Source organism: Lichenostomus cassidix, chromosome 3, assembly GCF_008360975.1.
Source record: "Lichenostomus cassidix isolate B80296 chromosome 3, HeHo_3.0, whole genome shotgun sequence".
NCBI classification, from domain to species: Eukaryota; Metazoa; Chordata; class Aves; order Passeriformes; family Meliphagidae; genus Lichenostomus; species Lichenostomus cassidix.
In genome coordinates this window covers 88,022,677-88,043,809 of record NC_139483.1, presented here as the reverse complement: position 1 = coordinate 88,043,809, position 21,133 = coordinate 88,022,677, and the positions used below count along the sequence as shown (strand labels likewise).

At 37.1% G+C, this 21,133-nt stretch overlaps 1 protein-coding gene across 10 annotated transcripts in view; it reads right to left on the bottom strand.

The window, feature by feature from the left end:
- Positions 1–21,133, bottom strand: part of DST (dystonin) — a 295,384-nt gene that overhangs the window by 49,787 nt on the left and 224,464 nt on the right. For 9 of the 10 annotated variants that reach the window (XM_085056610.1, XM_085056608.1, XM_085056615.1 and 6 more), the window contains 11 exons: positions 16,717–16,878; positions 15,513–15,683; positions 14,059–14,225; positions 11,753–11,912; positions 11,161–11,487; positions 10,903–10,987; positions 9,500–9,741; positions 8,311–8,517; positions 4,508–4,627; positions 4,220–4,327; positions 2,251–2,469 (listed from right to left, as the gene is read on the bottom strand). In XM_085056610.1, coding sequence (XP_084912736.1) covers positions 2,251–2,469; positions 4,220–4,327; positions 4,508–4,627; positions 8,311–8,517; positions 9,500–9,741; positions 10,903–10,987; positions 11,161–11,487; positions 11,753–11,912; positions 14,059–14,225; positions 15,513–15,683; positions 16,717–16,878 — 1,968 coding nt within the window. The remainder of the gene's footprint in view (positions 1–2,250; positions 2,470–4,219; positions 4,328–4,507; positions 4,628–8,310; positions 8,518–9,499; positions 9,742–10,902; positions 10,988–11,160; positions 11,488–11,752; positions 11,913–14,058; positions 14,226–15,512; positions 15,684–16,716; positions 16,879–21,133) is intronic. The other variant, XM_085056616.1, reaches the window with a different exon arrangement.

Here is a 21,133-nt window from a genome sequence, read left to right as displayed (position 1 = left end):
TCTATTTCTTCTCATCATCCACCCCAGAAATCAAAACTGTGCCAAAGACTGTGCAGAGGCTTGTGCAAGTGAAATATCAAAAGGTGTCTTCCAAGTTGTAAAAGGGAAAGGTGGTTGGTTTTTTTTTGTTTTGGCTTTTTTTTTTTTGTGTGAGTAGCCCCGTCCTTCTGTCATTTTATTTACTTTCTCATCTCATCCCTCTCTTTTCAGAAAAATCCCAGTCTTGTGAAGCACTGTCCCTCTCAGTGCTGTGAGCTCCATGCATTTCTATGCAATAGCCCCAGTGCAGGAACATGAGAGGTTCATGCACTGCTCCTCCCAGCTGAGAGTTTGTTTAAATTAATGAAGACCCAGAAAAGAGCCTATACCAGTCTCAGTGTAAATAAGTTCTCTTCAACTACAGTCCTTCCCTTAACAAGGAATCCAGATGCTGGCTTTCTTCCTTGCTCCTCCCCAGAAGAGGAGACATTGAGGAAGCTGGAAAGACAGTGACCACAACTCTTCAGTCCCCCAATGACAAAACAGAAATGAAAATACCCACCCTGACTCTAACTATTTACTTTGAATGCAACTCTATTTTACACCTTGACACAAGAAAAACAGCGTTGATTAGCAGAGAGGAGAAAAATGAGGAACTAAGAGTTTGAGAATTTTTAGAAAATCATTTTTTGTTTTACTTTTAAGCACAAGAAGATGACAGAAGGCCACAAGAGTGCACATTTCTGGGTCTAAACCTTATGCTAATACTCTGCCAACAGCTCATTTCAAACCAAACTAACTGCTTGTTATTCACACAGGATCAACTCTATGAATTCCACAACTTGGAACAAATTTAGTCATCAGTAAATACATCACAACAGAAACATTAGGTTCTCAATTCACATTAAGAACTACTTTTTTTTTCTTCTTCTTTTTAATCGAACAATAAATGATATAGTCTTCTCCATGATATATTGGGTAAACAATTCTAGTAAACAAGTGTTTCAGAGCAGATTACATGTTAAAAGTGCCTGACATTAATCTTCTGTTTAACAAACAAATCTCAGCTAATGGCATAGCCCGGGGAAAATGCAAAAATAGAAGCTCATCTGAAAGGCTTCTCCTAGAAGCAGCATGATTAAAGTACATGAGGAACAATCCTGTAAGTAAAGCAAGCATGATATGGTTCACGGTGACTAATCAAGGTAGTTTGTAAAGCTTATGTTATACAGCTGGTCTTAACAGAACATGTTTGTTCATTCTGGACATAATGGGAAGACAAATGAGTGAACCTGGTGTTTATCAGTACATAAGAGTGGCACATTTCATTAGCTGGTCTCAAAGTAAACAAGACTTTGAAGCCAGGGTTCATCCTATCTAACTTGAGTCACTTAATTGAGGCAGCTAAAATAAAAAAAACACTAGTTACTCTATGCTTAGCAGGGAGAAACAGGTATCTCCAGTGGCCATACAGGTTTTGCATCTGCCAAAACATGCAGGTTTTTAACCTCAGTGGGATACCTCTGATTCCATATGATACTAGCAGTCACCTATGAAACACCTTAATATTATCCAAACTAATTATATATCCATGTAAGAGAACCCATACAGTGATCAGTCTACAACACTGTTGCAACTATTTTGTGATGCTATGGCAAACAATTATTTATTTTAATTATTATGCAACAAACATTCTTGACATGATAAATTACTATGGTATTGGCTGGTACCCAAGCAATCAATTCTTGGCCTGCTAGTTGTTCATCTTGCTGACTCAGCCAAGTTTAGGTTCAATGGCACCAACAAAACAAAAGCCAAATTTTCATATGTACATAGGATCAGCATATGTGCATATCTGTATACAGACTGTACCCCCCTTATGTTTATTGCTCCAACATCCCATATCTGTTCTATTTATGGGTTCGGTTTGTTCCAATACTGACATTAAAGTGTATTTTAAAATATACTTCTTAACTAATAACTTTTATGCGCTCAGTTCTCTCAGTACAATGGCAATTATTATCCTTTAGCCCTCTTCTATGCTTATACGTCATTTGCTGCCTTCCCCAGAGACTGTTGCTTGTATGCACAACTTTGTAAACACTAGAGACATGACTAAAACTGTGTTTACTCTGTACTATTATTTTAATTTTTTTTCAACAGAAGAATATCTGTTTGGGTTTTAAGAATTTTGCAGAGTACTCCACAGTTCTAAGCAAAATACTTCCTCATTTTTAACACTTTCTTTTTCAAAATTGGGAAAATGCTTACCCTATGCTCTTCTTGTTGCTGCTTTAAAGTTTCATATTCAAGGGCTGGCGCAGGAAGCTGAGAGATGATCATTTCTGTTTCAGTTAACCATGGCCAAAGCTCTTCATAAGTCTCCCAGAACTGGTTAACCAGGGACTGAGCCCGTTCCAGCTGGAGGTTTCTCTCTGAGTTCATCTGACAGACTGCATCATATTTCTGTAAGAGGCTTTCAATTTTCTTCTGTAAAATAATATTAATTTTAAAAAGTATGTTTTTCCATGTGTCTATTACCTTCATTTCTAAACATTTTTTGATCATTATAGCACAAATTTACAGTGAAAAAATTTCAGTTTTGACGTCTCTACAGTGTCACTGTTTAAGGTGGATAGAATCAACAATGTGGGAGATCAGAATTTGGCAGAGTACTTGCAAAATAATCAGAATACATTTATGATACTGATATTTACAAATAACACTTTATTCATAGAACTTCTAGTCAAGCTGCAAATGATCTGACTGCAGATCTTAGCCTGACTTCCTTACTGCTGACACTTATCTTCAGTGACACTTGGCAGAAACTAAGTTTTCCATAGCATTACTGAATCCAAGCACCATGAATAATACACAAAATCTGTTGGGATGTTAGGTTTGGTTTGGTGGTGATTTTTTTTCTTTCAAGGAGCGGGGCGTGGCTCAGTCTGGCAAGATAATAGGATATACTGTTGTGACTGTAGTTTACAAATTTGCAACAGAAACCACAAAACATTATTTTCCAGGTTAGCATACATTACTTAATGAGAGTGTATTAACATTAATAACATAGATAAGAGTGACAGAACTATAAGGTTTATACATTACAAATTCACTGTATTTGGGCATGTGATAATAAAAGAAAATATCAACTAGCTATACATTTTTCCTGTGGAAGACTGCCCATGTTATCATGTTTATGAATTATTATATGAGACAATGCACATAAATCCTAGCCTTGGAAAAACTACATATAAGCAAGACATTGAATGTGAAGAAGCTGGGGTTTTTTTGGCAGAACAAGCTATACTTTCATTTGTTATGTCTTGCATGTAAATTAAGTATAGAGATGCTATCCAGAGGACAAAACATAACCTTAACACACAGATATACAGTATTTTTAACAAATAAAAGTATTTAGTAGAGACTCACACAGAGCTACTCTGCCTTATGACTACAGTTTCATAGACAGAACATCTCATCTATTTTAAATTCACTTAAGAGCAAATCAAATTTATTCAGAAATCCTGCAGCAGAACACAATTACTGAAGCATTGTTTTTCACAGATTGGAAGGACTAAATCTACACAACATATCCAGTCTCACCATAATTGAGCAAAAAAATCCCAACCCCACAGCTAATCCTTCCTAAATGCCAACATGATAAATCCATCTGTACATGTTTGCAGCCTCGACACTGGGCTCTCCGTGTCTGCATGTAATAAAAAAAGTCATAAGAATGCCTTTCATGGGCTGTGACAGGATGGAATAATCTTGGCAAGCAAAGTCTACATGGAAATCAGCAGAAATGAAAGTAAAGATTCACACTGAGGTGCAAAGCCATTGAATTCAGCATAGAAATGCTCATGCCCAGAGCGTCACTGACCCAAAAAAACTCAGACAATAAACTGCCAGATTCCACACATCAACCCAGATGACTAATACCTCTTCTCTCAACCATCTGTAGGCTAAAATACTATTTACTATGGATGAAGATGATAAATGGGGCTCCAAATTAGTGTCAGGCAAAGAAGCAAGTACGCAGCATTTGTTCTTTTAACATCCTGAAGGAAGGAGAACAATATACAACAGCATTTCCTCTAGTACTAAAGTCCTCAGTCTAGAAATGGCTGTAATTAATGCTTTTTCATTAGTATTTTTAAAAAGACACTATAGGAATCCTTCTACTTATATATGGTCTGCTTATCTACCACTGTAGCTGCAACTTATGGAACTTTACCTTTATCATCTGTTTCTCTTCTTCAGTGCATGTTTTCATAATCTTATCCCCAGATTTTACAAGTTCATCTATAGTATCTTTGTGCCTTAAAATCTCCATGGTAAAAGCCTTGAAACACAATAAAAATTGGTTAGAATAATAACAAAAAAAAACCTATTTGGAGCAAAAACTGGTTTTGAAGCACATTAATTATGATGGACTGAAAATTAAATAATGCTAGTACATTTTCTAGATGGAGAGTGTGATGGCCAATAATTAACATGACAGTTGGAAATGCATTTCTTTTACCTTTTGAACTTGCAGCTGAGCAGTGGTCTGGTCTTGCTCAAGCCTAATATCACCCAGAGACATCAGTTTCTTTTCTGTTTCTGCAATCCAGGCAAATTCAGCATCAGCTGCTTGATCAAACTAAATGAGGGAGACAAGAATTAGTTCAGCAGTTCTGCAGACGTGAAATTAGAGCAACTGTTTCAAAAATTTTAAAGAAGATTAAACAGCATATTTTCAAATGGTTAGAGAGATAGCAGCTCACTTTCCATTTGAGGTTTTTATAGAAATGAAATACAATGCCCAAAATGGTTCTGAGGGATTGTAATACAAGCAGCTTAATTCATAAGCATGACAAAGCAACAGAAGCAAATACCTTTTCCCAAAGCCTATAGCTCTCTAACAGTCATAAGAAAATAAAAAGGGTTAAAATTTCAGAGTTTTAACCAGACTGTTTGTTTTCATTCTACTTTCACGTCTTTTCCATCTCTGTGTTTATTATTACTGCTAGTGTTGCAATTATCCTGAGACACAGTTGTTTGATGTTACCCTAATCTGAAGAGTGACTTTGATATTAAATTATCATGGCAAAACAATCGCAGTTCAACTAACTTAGGGCAAAAACTTCACCAAATTTAGAGAAGAGAGGATTTCATCCAAATCTAGGCCTCAGATTAAATGCAAAACTTTTTTTGAGCATTTGGATGCAGCCAGTCCTTTTCCTAAAAGATTAACTTATGACTACAATTAGACATTTAAGTGTTTCAGAAATTACCTAAAAGCACTAATGTAATGAGAGAACCTGTTTCTTACTAATTTGCAGAGAAAAGCAAGAAAAGAAACATGTGCGGAGCTAAGTATTATAAAATGTGAGACCAAAATAAAAAATAAAATTATACATTCCCTCTTCAATCAAGTTCATAGGCATGCATCTCAGCATGCACATGTGACAGTATTCAACTAGGGCAGCTTTAAGCCTAAGTCATAGAGAAATATTACACGGGATGTATCAGATTCACACTGTAGAAACTACTAAGAATTTATTTATTGAATTAGTTAAAACTCTGCACCCCACTTCCCCCCTCTGAAATTAACTGAACCTTAATATAGCCCTGAGTTCTTGTGAAGGTCTGTCAGGATGTTTAAGGTCAGAACCCGCTACTTGTGTTGTTGATGCCCACACTTTCCTCAGAAGTCTTTTTTTGAACACTCTCAGTTCCACTTGTATTTTAAATATGCTGGTCTGTGTTTTTATGGCTGTAAGCCATAACAGCCCTGCTCCTTAATATAACTGGAATTCACTTTAGTCACTAAATCCGACTTGTCTTAGTCCCACAAAATGAAAGAAGCAGTTCTGAGATTTCATTCTTTATGAGTCAATCTTTTTCAGTCATTAAAATACATTTGTTACATGAAAGAGCACAACATTCTTTTTCATTATACGTCATTTCTCATTTAAAGTAACAGAAAGTAAAATTTGTCCCAAATATTGTGACATCCTAATAGAAAGGTATGTTCTGAAATAATCAGTACTATAAACATTAGCATGAAGCATATGCCTCAGTGGTAGTTAAATCCTGGCTTTAGAAACTACAGCTCACAATCAAACTTTTCAGAAGCCCATCTATTTATGACAGAAATGGAGAAGATGACTTCAAATGTGTTAGATGTACAAACTAACTGCAATGTGACTTCCTGATACCAAATATTTGTGGGTATGTAAGTGATATTGAGGAAATATTTAATGGAAATTACAAAATCAAGGCATGGCAGTGAAACTTTTAAGTTAAATAACATTGAGGAAGGACACAACTCTAAACTCAATTTGCTGAAGGTACAGGATTTCCAATTTGTGATGCTTAAAAATGACATTAAGGAATAAAAAGCATAAAATTTGTATTCTCTGCCTCCAAAATTTGAAATGTTTTCTTTCCATTATACATGGCAGTTACTTATAAGCTGTGATCTAAACTTTCAGTCACTATAAAATAGTCTGCTTAATCCCCATCCAGTTTAACCAAGCATACCAAGTTCATTGTGCTACTTTTTCTTCTGAGTAGGAATGATTGACTTCTGAATATGATGATGCTGTGATTTTCTCCATTAATGGTTTCCAAAGTACTCTCTATGGCTGCTTTAGAGTGAAGAACAAGTAAGCCCAAAGCAGAATATGACCTTGTGTTTCTACACAGGACTCCCTCACTAGAGATCCCCACCAATGCCTTCCGTCTTGAGAAATGAAGACTAAACTATGCAGCTGAATTTATCTGTAAGATGAACCTACTGGCCTGGGACTGTTTTGCCCACGTTGCTAAAAACCCTGGGCATTGCATCTGTCTATTAGTCTTCCAGTTTCCATTCACAACATGAATCTATGATGCCTAATCATTTGTGTTCCTTGCTGCATTCCTCACCTTGGTCCAGAATGAAGAATCTAGCACAAAACCCATACTACTCCTACCAAACCCTTGTATGCTCAGCAGCTTTGTCCTCCACCCAAAACTTCTGAATAATATAGGCACTTGAACAAGTTGCCACAGGGCAAACTTGAAGAGCACTAGCTTCTCCAAAAATGCTTTCTATTTTGCATAGTCTAAATGGGAAGTAGCTTATCCTTTCCTGAAAGCACATTAAGCCAACTGACACTTATCACAGGATACAGTGTATAGGAGTTGTGGTGATGGGGGCTAGCTGAAGTGGAGGTTAGGGGTATGCAGGATGAGAGTGCAATGTGCCCTTGCAACACTAGCTAGCGGACTAGCGGCTCTGGACTTTTCATATCTGGACCTGAAACTGCTCAACTTACCCTACAGGATGCCACATACTCATGGAATTCAGCAAATCTGAAGGAGAGCAAAAATATAATCTCCTATCTCACCTTATCACTCATTAAAAAAAAAAATCCCCCTTCATTTTTGAGGATTAATGAGACAAGAAAATATGAATTAGCAAACCCCTTTAAAAGAAACCTGAAGTTATTTTTAAGCTCACTTAGAAGAAAATCTGAATTACTACCTGTCTCTTTTAGTCAGCTTTTAGCAAATTTTGAAATTATCCCACATGATTTCTCTTTGTCCTGTTACAACTGTTCATGGGAACTATACAACAAAAGTAGACATCTCCACCAATATTTTTATGCCTGAACTGTAGGCAGACACTGGAAAATTGTTTTTCACATTGCATTTTACATAGGCTTAAATATGAGACTATTTAATGATGAAATTAGAGCCCAGTTCTCAAAGTGTATTCATATATACTTCTGTGCATGTATAGAAAGCTCCACATATTAAGTAACTCAGTTTTGGGCCCCAAGAAGAAAAGCACTATGTATTAATAAAAGATAGTGTTACTTGAATCTTCCTCTACAGCTTGAACAAGATCATCCAGCTTTTAATTGTGTCAAGTGCAGAGCTAGACAATCAGCTGATGCTAAAAAGTGTGGCCAACCTAGCAACATCAGTGTTACATCCAGTACAGGTGGCTCAGGATCTGGACCACATTTTACTAAACACAACATGATGTACAAAAGATGTGGGCCATTCAATTCTTACTTAAGCAAACTCCGACTTAAGGAGCCACAGGATGGTAACACCAATTTTAGCTGAAATACTGTTGTATACACCAACAAAAAGGGAGACAGCTACAGCAGTGTACGGATTAGCAGAGTTCTGGCATTCATATCCTAACAGTGGAGTCCCATTTCATTCAAATGGGCCTTTTCCTTCTCAAGCTTAACAAACTCTTGGCAACATTATTGAAGGACAGCCTTTGTTCAAGTACACGTGGCCGGAGACTATTACTGTCCAAAGAACAGTTTTCAGTACCTGCTGGGATCTCAGGATGGCAGCATCAATCTCATCCACCTTCTGAGAGATCGTGTCACTCACTAATCTGTAACGTTCATTGTCCTCCGTTATCATCTTGTCAAGCCCCTCTCTGGCCCTCCATGGCACCAGCTCCAAGAATGCACTGCCAACTTCATTCAGAGTGTCCAGTAAGCCTTTGTTGTTCTTGGCTTCTTTTTTCAGCTCCTGCAATAGGCCATTTAATACAATTAAACCATTTAAACATGGCAGTATATGAACGGAACATACACAGTTTGCAGTCTTTTCATTCTTGCAACTACTCCATGAGTCAAGAACGGAATTGTTTTCCTCACAAACCAACAGGCTAAATTAGAATACTTATTTTCAGCTAAGCTGTATTAGCTTCCTGATAATGTAAGTTCTTTGACAGAAAGGTAGGTGATCAAGAGAATTTTCTACAGAATCTATCCTAAATATATTTCTCCAGTCAGTATGACTGTCTGAAAATTTTCTAAGAGTTGTAGTAAATCATGAAGCACCCAAAGAAAATAAAATGAATGGATATTTGCAACTTTAACTCCGTAAGTAACTGTCATTAGCAAATGAAATCAGCACATAATATAGCAAAATATGATTAATTCAAATGATTTCTGCAATGAACAATGACTGGATTTAATTTCAAGCACATATTCACACGAAGGAATGATTTTTTTACCTGTACAGAACTCCCCATCTATTAAAGAAATTTAACAGAATTTTTTAAGCTTCCCTCCTCAACATTTTTCCTACCATGCAACTTATACTACATTTTTTCTTTTGAAATAAATATTTTTAAAGAAAATTAGTAATATATGTTTAAAATGCTGACACATTTTATACTTTACAGTATTTTATCCATGCCAGAGTTAAAGAACTAAAATAACTTTGTTTGACAACTTATGAGATTTCCCAGTCTTAGGCAGCTCCTGGAATAAAATTAAAATGTTGTACTTCTCTTGAGCTAAAAATAAACCTCAGCCCAACTTCACAAGTGATTATAACGGATGACTCTGGATAGAGAGTTTGATTCTTAACTACTGTTACATTTAGTCAAATGATCTGATGTCAAAATTAGTTATTCAAAAAATTATTTCATGTCAAGCATAAATTAATACAAAACCTCATCAAATCACAAAGAAGTAAATAATTCACAGGTTCTGCAACCTACTTTTTGTCGTTCTTGTACTTGGCTTAATTCTTCACCCTTTGGTATTTGAGTTTCATATGAGAGTAACTCCATCTCTACTTCATCAAGCCATTTGCAGAGCTCCTCATGAGTTGAGTGCAGTTGGCCTGCAAGCTGCAGAGCCTGCTCTAAAGTCTTGGATACATCAGAACTTAATTTTGTAATGTCTTTGTATCTCGCTTTAATGCCTTCCAGTTTATCTTGAACAATTACAACTTCATCACCTAAAATATCGGGATGTTATTTCCCATGATCACAAATATTAAAAAGAAAAAAAAAGCAAAACCACCACAACAAAAGAATTAAAATCACAAACACCACTTATTACAGAAACCTCGGTATTTAACTTATAAAGTAAGCCAAACAAGGTGATAAGGCCAATTTTCAGCTGTTGTAAATTATCCTACCATCACTAAAGCCCACAAAGCTACAAAGTTTACTTTAGCTCAGGATCAGTCCTTCTGTCTTTTTTCTGCTTTACTAAACTATTAGAAACTAAGGAGGTAGATCCAACATTTAACATAAATGTTCTTAAAAAAAAGGATCCACTTTTAAATTCACAATACTTCTTATAAAGGCCAAATAAAAGATATAAAAATGTTATTGAAAATATAAAGAACAAAGGAAAAAATCTACATAAGACTAACTAGACTTTCAATTACAGTAGATTTTGACGTCACAATTCACCCTCATTGTTGTCCACTTGAAACACACTCAAAAGGCTAAAAGAAAAACAATACATTGAAATTTACTAGCCTGATGTTAGAAATGTTCAGATTTCATTATAGAATATATGTAATGTCAAAGTTTGGAACAGAGAAAGACACCACCCTGTGCAAACATATGTATGTCTCTAAGGGTTCAGGAACTTTACAAGTACTGGAAAATCTGGACAGATGTTGATCTACAGAACAGACACGTTGTATAGAATGGGAATGCAACTTTTCCCACAGTAATAGTTCCCATGGATGAAGCCTTCCCCTTGCAGTAAAAGGTAGTCTAACATCTTGCTCATCTGTGGATGCCTGCAGGGAATTTACTGTGTCCACTGCCAAATAGCCCTCCATTATGAGTAATGTCCATAACTCGCTATTAGGAATGGAATGCAGGTTCACTGAAATAATTTTCCAGTAAAAATAATAGAAGGATTCAAGGGCTAAATTCTCTACAGGCAAAAAAGGGCTTTTTGCTCACTTACATTAGAAGTAAAATTGGCCACAAAATATAACCTAGCTTGAGCTCAAACCTTTATTAAAATAAACAACTATGATTGCTCTAACCAGTAAATATGAACCATATTTACAAGTTTCACTTTAATTTTCTTAAGCACCCACAAGTGCAAGAAAAAAAAGTATGACAAATTATAGTTTTATATCAGTTCTCACCTGTTGTTTGCTTGAGAAGCTCTAAGCCATTTTGTATAGCTAAATCAACATTTTGTTTTCTAAGAAGAATCTCTTCCTGAAGTTCCTATGAATAAAGGTAATTTATGTTAGCACAGACCTAACAAAACATATTATTTTTATTTAGAATAAGCACACTGCCATTTTAAACTGAATATATAAATGAAAATAAATGAAGTATGGGGATATAAATCAAATTAAAAACATGAAATAATAAGAAATGAACAAAAATCAAAATACCAGTAGTTCAGAGTGCTGTTTCTCAAGCAATTCTGTGTTGCAATCTTGGACTGACAATTTGTTCAGTTTATCATGGATTTCATTCAGCCAGTTCATCAATTCAACTTCGTCTTCTCCAAAAATCTGAGCATTGCTGTAAGCTTGCTGGAGAAGTTCAGACCTGCTGTTGCTCTTCTCTTGAACTTCAATGTATCGTGCCTGAGCAGAATCTAGCTTTTCCTGCACCATATCTTTATCTTCCCTGGAGCTCATTGTCTTTAGAGACTGACCAGCGCTAATGGCCTGATGTAAACTCTTATTGTGAGCTAGGACATCATCTTCTAGGGCCTAGATTTTATTTTAAATAATGAAGAATAATGGAAAAGAAAATCAATAAAACATAAAATAAATCAAGTGGAACTCAAAAGAAATTGAATGAAAAAGGACACATTGTCAACATAAATATATAAAACTTAAATTACAGGGGGAAAAAAATGAAACATATGAAAAATATGGTAAAATGAGTACAGTGCAATAACTTTGCCAGTCGTGTTGTACTTTACAGAAGCATCTAAGAAGAACGACCAAAGCAAGTGAATGGTTTGTATCTTACGTTATGCTGAGAAATTTGCTGCTGCAGTTTGGAGGCCTGTGTTCCAATGGGTTCTGCATTTGCAAGCCTCTTCTCAGTGGCTGTCAACCACTCCACCAGTGGCTCCAGAGCTTCATGGAACTGCTGTGCTACCACCGAGATACCTTCCAGCTGACGGTTCCTATCAATACACCCAGGAAATGGTTATTTTTTTGTGATGAAGTAAGTGTGAAACAGTTTTTTAAAAAAGTGCCTTGAATCCTTTGAAAAAAAACCAGAAATAATTCAATCTCATTGTAAGAGCCAGTTACCAAATGGAACAGACATATATCCATAATACTCAATGAAAATCAAGGTAAAGTAAAAATCAAATAAAATTAAAAACAAACAAACACCTCCAAGGCATTTGGCTAATATAGCAGTTTTGCAAATAAAAAAAATCACTTTATTCATATACTTTTTGCTAAAAATAATCTAGCACTCAATTCAGCAAAACATTGTTTTATACCCAGTTAGGATAGTTCTCAGGTTTCCAGCTGTCTTAAAGCATGAAGGTACATTCCCTTGACTATTACACATTTTAAAGTTAGGCAAAGGCTGTACTGAACCAGAACATACTGTCATGATTTCTCAGTGTTGTAAAATATCTTTAAACATTTTTTCAATGATGTGAATGCAACTATTTGGCTCTACATTTGCATTTCTTGTCCTGGATAAAAGCTCTCAATGAAGTTAGTGAGACAACATTAATAAAACACAGGGACTTGACCTCCAAAACAGAAAAGCAGTATCAAAAACATTTCTGCTTCAGATTATTACATGTCAGAGAAGACTCGATTACACAGAAATCTTCTCTACAAGCAGTGCTGAACAAATGTCATTCAAACAGACTTTTAGGAGAGATTTGTTCTACATGAAAAACATTAGAATATCATCTGTCAGATGAAGATCTCATTGCAGATAAAAGCTATATTTATATGTGCTTTCCAAGGCTTATAAACAAGGTAGACTTGACATACTTAGCCATGGAACACTTTGTGGGGTACTCTACAGTATGGTTTCAAAACCATCCTCAAATTCCTTCTTCCTTTCTAGAGGCCAGCCAAAGAACAATGCAGACAAGCTTGCAGCTAATGGATGGCTTGGAAAAAGTTGCAATTTCATTTGTAATTAGATGTCACCAGACTGGGAGGATATTAAATTAAACATGACATTAACATTTACCCCAGCTAATGAGTCAGATTCCTTCAATTAAAAAAAAAAAAGAAATAAAAAAAGAAAGGAAATAATGGTCTATTAGTAGTAGACTAATTAAATAATCTTATTATTAGTATGATATAATAAAAGAGGTTCAACTAAAGAGAGGCTACCAGAAGGAATAGGAGACAACAGAGGTGAGTTCAATGCTATTTTAAGTACCAACACAAACATTTGTTCTTCACTGTTCTTCACTGTGCACTTTAAATTTGTTCTCATCAACTTCCCAGGTCCTCTCTTACTCTCAGTTATATATGCCTTTTTTCAGGCTATGTCTCATGCACTCTTCTCTCTACTCTGAACAAGACTGTCCTTTTCAAATCCCCACCCAGAAAACATGTTCAGTAACCCTTTCCATACAGATTTCTTCAAAGAACTTTACAGTTCACAACTTTGTTTGACAACAACTCATAAATTTAAGTCTGTGTATACACAGATACTATGTACTATGGATTTTGTTTGAGTTTTTGTTATTGAAACTTGAATTGGACTGTAATGTCTTTTACGAGATAAGGGTTTCTGTGTTGCTAGAATATATATCTACATACTTTAAAGGTCCTTTTTCTTCTTGAAAACTAAGGGAGCTCAGCACCTTGCACGCATCTGCAACTGACAGCACAAACACCTCTAAATTGCAGAAACTAATTATGTAGATTATATCAAACAGAAAAAGAATTGAGTGCTCCCTCTTTGTAGCAAGTCAAGACTTTGACGTTCCAAGGGAATATTATTATTTGTTAGGTGTAAAATTTGCACTTGATTCTATTGCAAAACAAGTTCTTATGTCAAAACCATTAACAGAGATAAAATAATCAGAATATACATATGCAGTTAATCCTGGCAGATTGTCACATTTTAGACTAAACTTTTTTTAAGAGCTTTTGGTCTCTCCACGTCACTGCTCTCTGCTTTTCCTTCAGAGGACCCATTATACCAACATCAAGACACTAGGACGTAATGCAATCAAAAGAATGATAGTACTTCACATTATAGAGTCCCACATGCTGCTTCTAAACATCTATCACATGCTATGTCTGCATTTCTCATATCAATGAAAGAATTTCAAATACCTTGTTTCAGCTTTACTGAGCAAGGCATCCCATCGACTATCCAGGAAACTCAACTGTTTCAAGATTTTCACTCTATCAGCAGGCTCTGCTGACTCTGCAATTTTCTCCCCTTCGCGCTTGATTGCCTCAACAGTAGGCTTGCGGTCATCCAGCAGCCTCTGGAGAAGCTATACAGAAAGCAATAAAGCACCAGGTTACTAAGAAATATTGCAATAATGCAAATGTAACAACAGTAGAATTCTCGAAAAGCTGTTAGAACAAAAAAAAAACAACAAAAAAGCTAAACCACAATGCCTGTATTGTGATAAAAGTGTGAACAATGCTAATCAAAGAGACACAGACACCACACACACACATCAACCCCTTCCCTGACCAACACAGGCTCATTTTAGTTTCTCAATTGTTTTCCTACAAACACTGGAGTTTCATGAAGTCCAAACAACATCCCTGGTTTCTCTGAGGTAAGGATATGGGTAGCCCAAAAAGTGAACATATAGAGGAAAAGGTTCTACTTAACACCCTTGAGGGAATCCAGCTGTTTAGAATATCTGTTACATTTTACAGGAACACTTATGAGAAAACTGCATGCCATTCTAGATTTGGCATCACAGAGGTAATTCTGATACACAGAGATGGGAAAACAGTCACTAAAACTACTGTATAATGAATTCATCACTTGTATGTGATACAATTGAGTTCACCAGTCTAGTGTAGTACATTAACTTCTCTGTGAAGAATAAAATATTCCTTTGTCTACAATCTTTCCTCCCTCCATTCCCTAGGTGCCTTTGGTAACAATAACATTTGGCCACTGCAGGTATTCCAAGAGGACAACCTTTACTGGCCATAACTTTATATTAAATCTCTGGGTGGCAGTGGGCCACACAGTCCAACTGCATGAATTGTATGTTTTATCAGCTACATTATCATTCTTTTTCCTATAACCATTATTAAAATATGCCAAAGTTGATTACACTGATAGTGTTTCTACGTTAGCACAGGCTATTTCCCAATGGCATGCCAACTAATTACCAACAAAAATCACATCAAGATCATGAGCCAGGTATTTTAGTTTGTAACCTGCAATCTTTTCTCGGAAGTATTACAGTGAAAATGTACTAGGTTTTATTTTCTTCCTTTCAAATGGCCAAATACTAGATTTTATGCTTTCTCTTTTTCCAATGGATCTTTAACATCCTTACCAGATGATGTTAGTAACTCTAACCAGAGCTCAGATTCCACAGTATCACTCTTTATCTTATATCTCAAAAGATGAACACTTCTCCTAACCCTGGACAAAGTCTTGAGTTTTGAACAGATGGCTTCCTTAAACACCTCAGCACACTCCAGTGTAATATAATACACTTGAACAGACACTATGCTTTGCCAAAGACTGGGAATTTATTTTCGTTGATCCAGTGGAAGGAGAGAGATTCTGAAACCATTTCACTTACCTTCTGCTCCTGTATTTGGGCCTTGACAACTTTGAATTCAGCAGATGGTGGTTTCTGATTAGCCACAAGATCTTCTGTATCAATGAGCCAGCTAAGCAGAGATTCAAGGGCATCCTGAAATCTTCCACAGTGAAGGAGGGCTTCCTGCAATTGTGCAGCACGCTGGGCAACCTGAAAAAACAATACAGGATCTCACCTATTCTTTTTATTTCTGTGAAATAAGAAGCCAAAATCTGTAGAACATCTGTCATTATCACTAATAAATACTCTCATTTGTAACTATTCAGAACAGCACTATGTCAAAATTCACCAATTATCTCTTGAGGCTGCAGATATCCAATGAAAAGAACAGACTAACTCCCAGTAAATCAGCCTGCTCTAGTAATGCCTTACAAGATACTCCCATTTTATGTAGCTACAATATTATGAAATATATTGATGGGATGTTTGCATTTCAGATGGTCTTTATATTCCTTTTAGAAAGAGTGAGCCAGGAATCCAAAGTAGCAGCTCTTAATAAGGGCCAATAATGCCATCAATAAGAAATAAAAATAGGAAAGGAGAAGGCAAACAGGTGAACCACAGGTGTCCCTGGTTCTGCTGCATCACTCCTTCAGGAAGACAGCACAAGACAAGCACCATTTCTACTTTCCTCCCTTTCCATCTTCCAACAGCAGCTACTGCTGGAAGAAGACTCCTGAAAATTACAGAAAAACAGCTACAGACAGTTTTTCAAAGCAGTGGGACTTTCTGATGTCTCAAGCAATACAATCCTTAAGGTGCTGTAAAGGAAACATTCCACCAGTCACACTGAGTTGGGCTGTATCATCGCTCTGTGCACTGTGCAGGTACAACAGTGTAGATGAGCAAATAAGACAAAAAACATGCAAAGACTGAAACTGGGCCTGGATCTCCAGGGATCCCTTCCAACCCCAATCATTCCATGATTCTGTGAGTTTTTCCTTAATAAAAATCCAGGACAGATCTATAGAAAGTTTGTCAAAACCTTTTAAATGACAGCAATACTTCTGGCTATTAGTGATATAAATCTTATCCTTAGAATTACAAACAAAGTGATTGTGTAAATTAAATACAATTCGTATTCTTAGTGAATATTTAATTTGCTGTACTTAGAGAGATGTCAGCAAGCAAATAATTGAAAGGCAGAACACAACAAAAGCAGAACAGAATACAAAATAATAACCTTCTTATTAAGAGTCTTCCACCGGGTGTTGACATCTTCAAGGTCATGTTCAAGGTTTTCTGTGTTGGTACTTTTAGCAGCACTCTGAATCAGGCCCTGACCCAACCAATTCACCTCCTGTTGTTTTACTTGCAAGGGTTCAATTTCTTCTTTCTGGAATACCTGCAGTTGAAACCCAAGACAGACATGAAACATGGTAACTTCTGACATAAAATGCACCTGGTGTTTACATGACAGTATGCCAAAAAAAAAAAAAGCTTAAAACTAGTGTCTAGAAGAAAGGAAGCCATTCTTTGTCAGGACCTTCCTAAAAAAGCATTAATAAATCTAAACAGAATTGACTCAATCTAAACAGAGTAAATTCAATACACCATAGAGGGGGAAATTGCATGCATTTCCACGAGTAGTTTTAGGATAGGAAGGAAAGGGACAGAGAAAAAGAGAGGTATTGGAAGTTTTGGGGGGTAAAAAAAGAAAACTTCTGATAGAGGAAAAAAAGTAAGGACTGGAGAAACTTGTGTGTTTAATTATCAGTCTATAAAATCTAACAAAAAATGGAACAAGGAGAGACAACTGCGCATTTTTTCTAAATTAGGGCAAAAGCCAAAGTTTTAAGTGAAGAGATATTTTAAGGTCAATTTAGGAGATTATAATGGTAACAAGTGAGGTGGAGGCATCACTACAGATGCTGTTGAAACAGTATCCCAGCAGACACCCAAGAAAATGGGCCTTCATTCAAAGGATACTCTTGCAAATTGCCAAGGCTTTGACTGTGCCCAACAGCAATTTGAGCAGTTTTGCGTTTGCTTTATTTTACTCTTGCAGGTATTTAAGCTTTTTCAGAGCCAGATTATTACCATTAGCAACAGCAGTGTAAATCTCCATTTGTATTCAGCAGCATCAAGCTGCACTGACACAAGTGTCAATGAGATCAGAAAATGGCCTGAAGCCCCTGAATTAATTACACAGGCCAGTGAAAAATAACCAATGAATAAACAATGCTAAAGAATGCTCAACTTTTGACCCTAAATCCTTCAATTTCTATAGCAGCATTCAGTAACAGTTTTGGTGTACACTTAGTGCATTCAAAGCAACCTTTCTCAGCATCCTGAAAAGCAGGGATCACTTGAATGTACAAGCAACTCTCCTATTTTGCACCAAACACACTGAGGCAAGTGATTGCTTTTAAAGTGGCAGACCTCAGGTGGCTGAGCACACTTCCACCAGCTTGACAAGTCAATCTAGAAGCTACAGCAAATACACTAAACATAAGGGGTAAAATAAATTAAGCATCCCTAAGAGATTTGTTCCTACAGACAAAAAAAAACCCTAAAACTCTAAGACTGTGGTTACATGAAAACTGAGTGTGCAATGAGTTGGCTGCTCCTAGAAGAAGGAAAATGCTTGTGTTTTTCTTGACTGTAGGGTAGGGAGGAGGCAGAATAATATTTCAACACAGAATCAATAACAAATTCTTCTTTTATGTGCCATAAAGTGTCATCTTTTGAGAACAACGTCCTACCACAGAGGGGACTGATCTCCATAATCTGCCCTTTAAAAATGCACACATTCTTTGTGGAGAGACGCCTAAAATAAATTACAATTATTGCTGAGGCCAAAGTTTACCAGAACAACTTAGCAACAAAGCTTGAAGTATCTCAGATTTCAACCAGAGTGGGAAGAAAAAAATTACAGACCCGACAAACACCCTTTCCTTATTACAAAGCTTCCCTTACTCTCTTACCTCATCCACCACTCACAAAGCACTGCAAGATCCTGTGCTTGTAAAATACTACTGTAACGTCAGATCTGCTTTCTGGCAGGCAAATGCAAAAGGCAGCTTTCAGAAGAGGCGGTGAGCCTTTAATCTGCCTGCTTTGGAAACCACAACCATCTGATACTGTTGGTTATACCTTGATGAGTAAGGCTGCTCAGGCTGAACATAGGGGCTGGAGCTGCCCTTGAATGGCATTGGCTGTGACTGCACTCAGTACAGACACCGAGCACAACACAGAGCATGGAGGAGGCATTCCACGGCGGGAGTAACAGGCACCAGCTGGGCAATAAATAACCCTGCTCAAAACAGCTGGACTAAACACCCCGCACAGAATTTGCCCCCAGTTCATTTCCCATACTGACCATTTCACCTATTATGGACACCCCATCTGTGCTATGCAAATGACATTGATTACTGCATCTGCCTAGTTATTAATTTAAAAGTTACGTTTTTGCAACAATGACAAAACGTAGAGTTTTAAATAAGTATCTTCACGGTTATCTTACAACTATTTCACAAATCTATGGATTTTTGGTTTTTAATTACCTTGGTGGACAAGAGACCATTGCAGACTGTATCCAAGGTGTCTTGGACGCCAGTAGTCCAGATACTGCCTTTATTTCTCCCTGGGAAAACTTTTGGGCAGTTTACAGTACTATCTAATTCAAGCTGCTGAACAGAAAATGCCATTTCATTTGAGCCTGTACATGCTACACTGCATTCCTCTGTATCAGATAAAATTTCGTATTTTGCAAAATCCAAGTCACAAGTATTTACATCAGCATTAGTGTAAAAATCATCTGCATTAGGAGGTTCATCATCCCCATAATCCACCTCCACAGTTGAGACTTGAGTTTTAGTTTTTTCATGAACTTCATATGCATTTTCCACTTCATTTTTGCCAGGGGTAATACTTCTTCCATCACCTTGAAGAAGATCTTCATGTAACAGAATTTTCTCTTTGAAACCTTGTAAGTGAGAGTATTGCCCCACCCTCTCTTCCTGATCACTCTCACACATCTGGGCATTGTTTTGTTTTACTTTTCCAGAGGGTAAAATGTCACGCAAAGCCAGTCTGGAGCTTTCTTTGATAGGGACAGTCATGCTTGCAAGCAGTGGGGTTTGCTGCTCTCTGCAAATTGCTGGCATATATGGTCTGAACTGACCTACTGCATGGATATCTTCTGCAGAAGACAGACTTTGTATTTGAGTTTGTTCCCCTGCTGAAAGTGGATCTTGTTTATCTTCCCTTTCTGTTGGAGGGCTGCATAATCCAGAATCATCCTCTTCTGAGGTAAGAGAACTCGTACCCCATTTGCATGTGCCCAGTCTAGCTGCCTCTGACATATCAGCAGTTTCATTAAAGGAGCTTTCACTTCTATTAGTGTAATCCGGAAAGTTGGGTGGAACAAGCATTCTCCACGATCGTCTGTGCTCCTTCTTTTCGGTGTGAGACTTCCCTTTGGGTAACCCAGCTGTCCGAATGATATCGCTGTTCAGTTTAAGAGCATCAAAGATCATTTTTTCATCTAATTTGTTAGCTTCACGGCTTCGGAGCTCAAAAACACTGGAAGAAGTAAGGGCACCATTGGAGCACAAGGTACTGATGTCCAGTGTTCTGTGACTGTAGGGTAAGGTCCGGTCTGTGAAATGCCTCGAAGAGAGGCTGCCCTTGGAGCCTGAATCAATCTGTTCATTCAGCCTCACAGTGTCATAGATAGACCTCTGGGGAACGTAGCAATCCTCAATATTTAGATCTTCATCTTCTTCCCCTTTGCCAACACATGGAGGATTCTGACGTAGACAGTCTGGCCTGCTAAGTGGCTTCCCCATGTTGAAAGTGTTCACACAAGTATACCTCTGTTTTCAGCGATTCAGGGCAAACATTTAAAAAACACTAGCAATCTGGAGAAATAGTAAATTTGCCCTTAGCATAAGATGCATAGATACAAAAATATACATCATAAGATAGAAGGTTGAGGAGCCTGAGGTCATTCATAATCAGTGCATCTGTTTAAATTTGACTTTACCTGGATATGAGGTTTCCCACCCCCCAAAATATAAAGTGCTTCAGTAAGAAAGTAACAGAAATGTCCCAATGTCACAGAAAAACAAATTATAGCAGAAACCAGCAATAACCAAATATTTCAAACATTCAGTGGAAGGCTTCATTTATTTTTCCAGGTCAGAATCTGTATCTGAAATCTCCCCTATAAGCCTTCAAACGAACAAGTGTTACAGAAGGCAGTACATTATCTTCTGTACATGACTGCTTAACTGTAATCCATTTAGCCGGTTTGCAGGGTCCCATCTCATTTATAAATAAAACATGGTGTGGCAGCTTAAAAGGACAGAATCCACAGTGGCTTGTATGGTCCTGACCAAGGCACGGAGAAAATCCTGGGGGTGGGGGGAAATAAGTTAAATCCAGAACAGTAAGAATAATAAAGCAGCCCTTTACTTTTTTGGCAGTAGCTATAAATAACCTTGACCTGAAAGGCAGCTTATCCTCCTCTTGTACCAGGCTTGTTCTTGGTTCCTCCACAAGTCCCAGAGGAAAACATCACTTTCTAGCAGCCAAGCCGATGCGTCCTTTGAGCAGACCGTCGGAAAACGAGTGTTTCAGACCGCTTCTCCCGG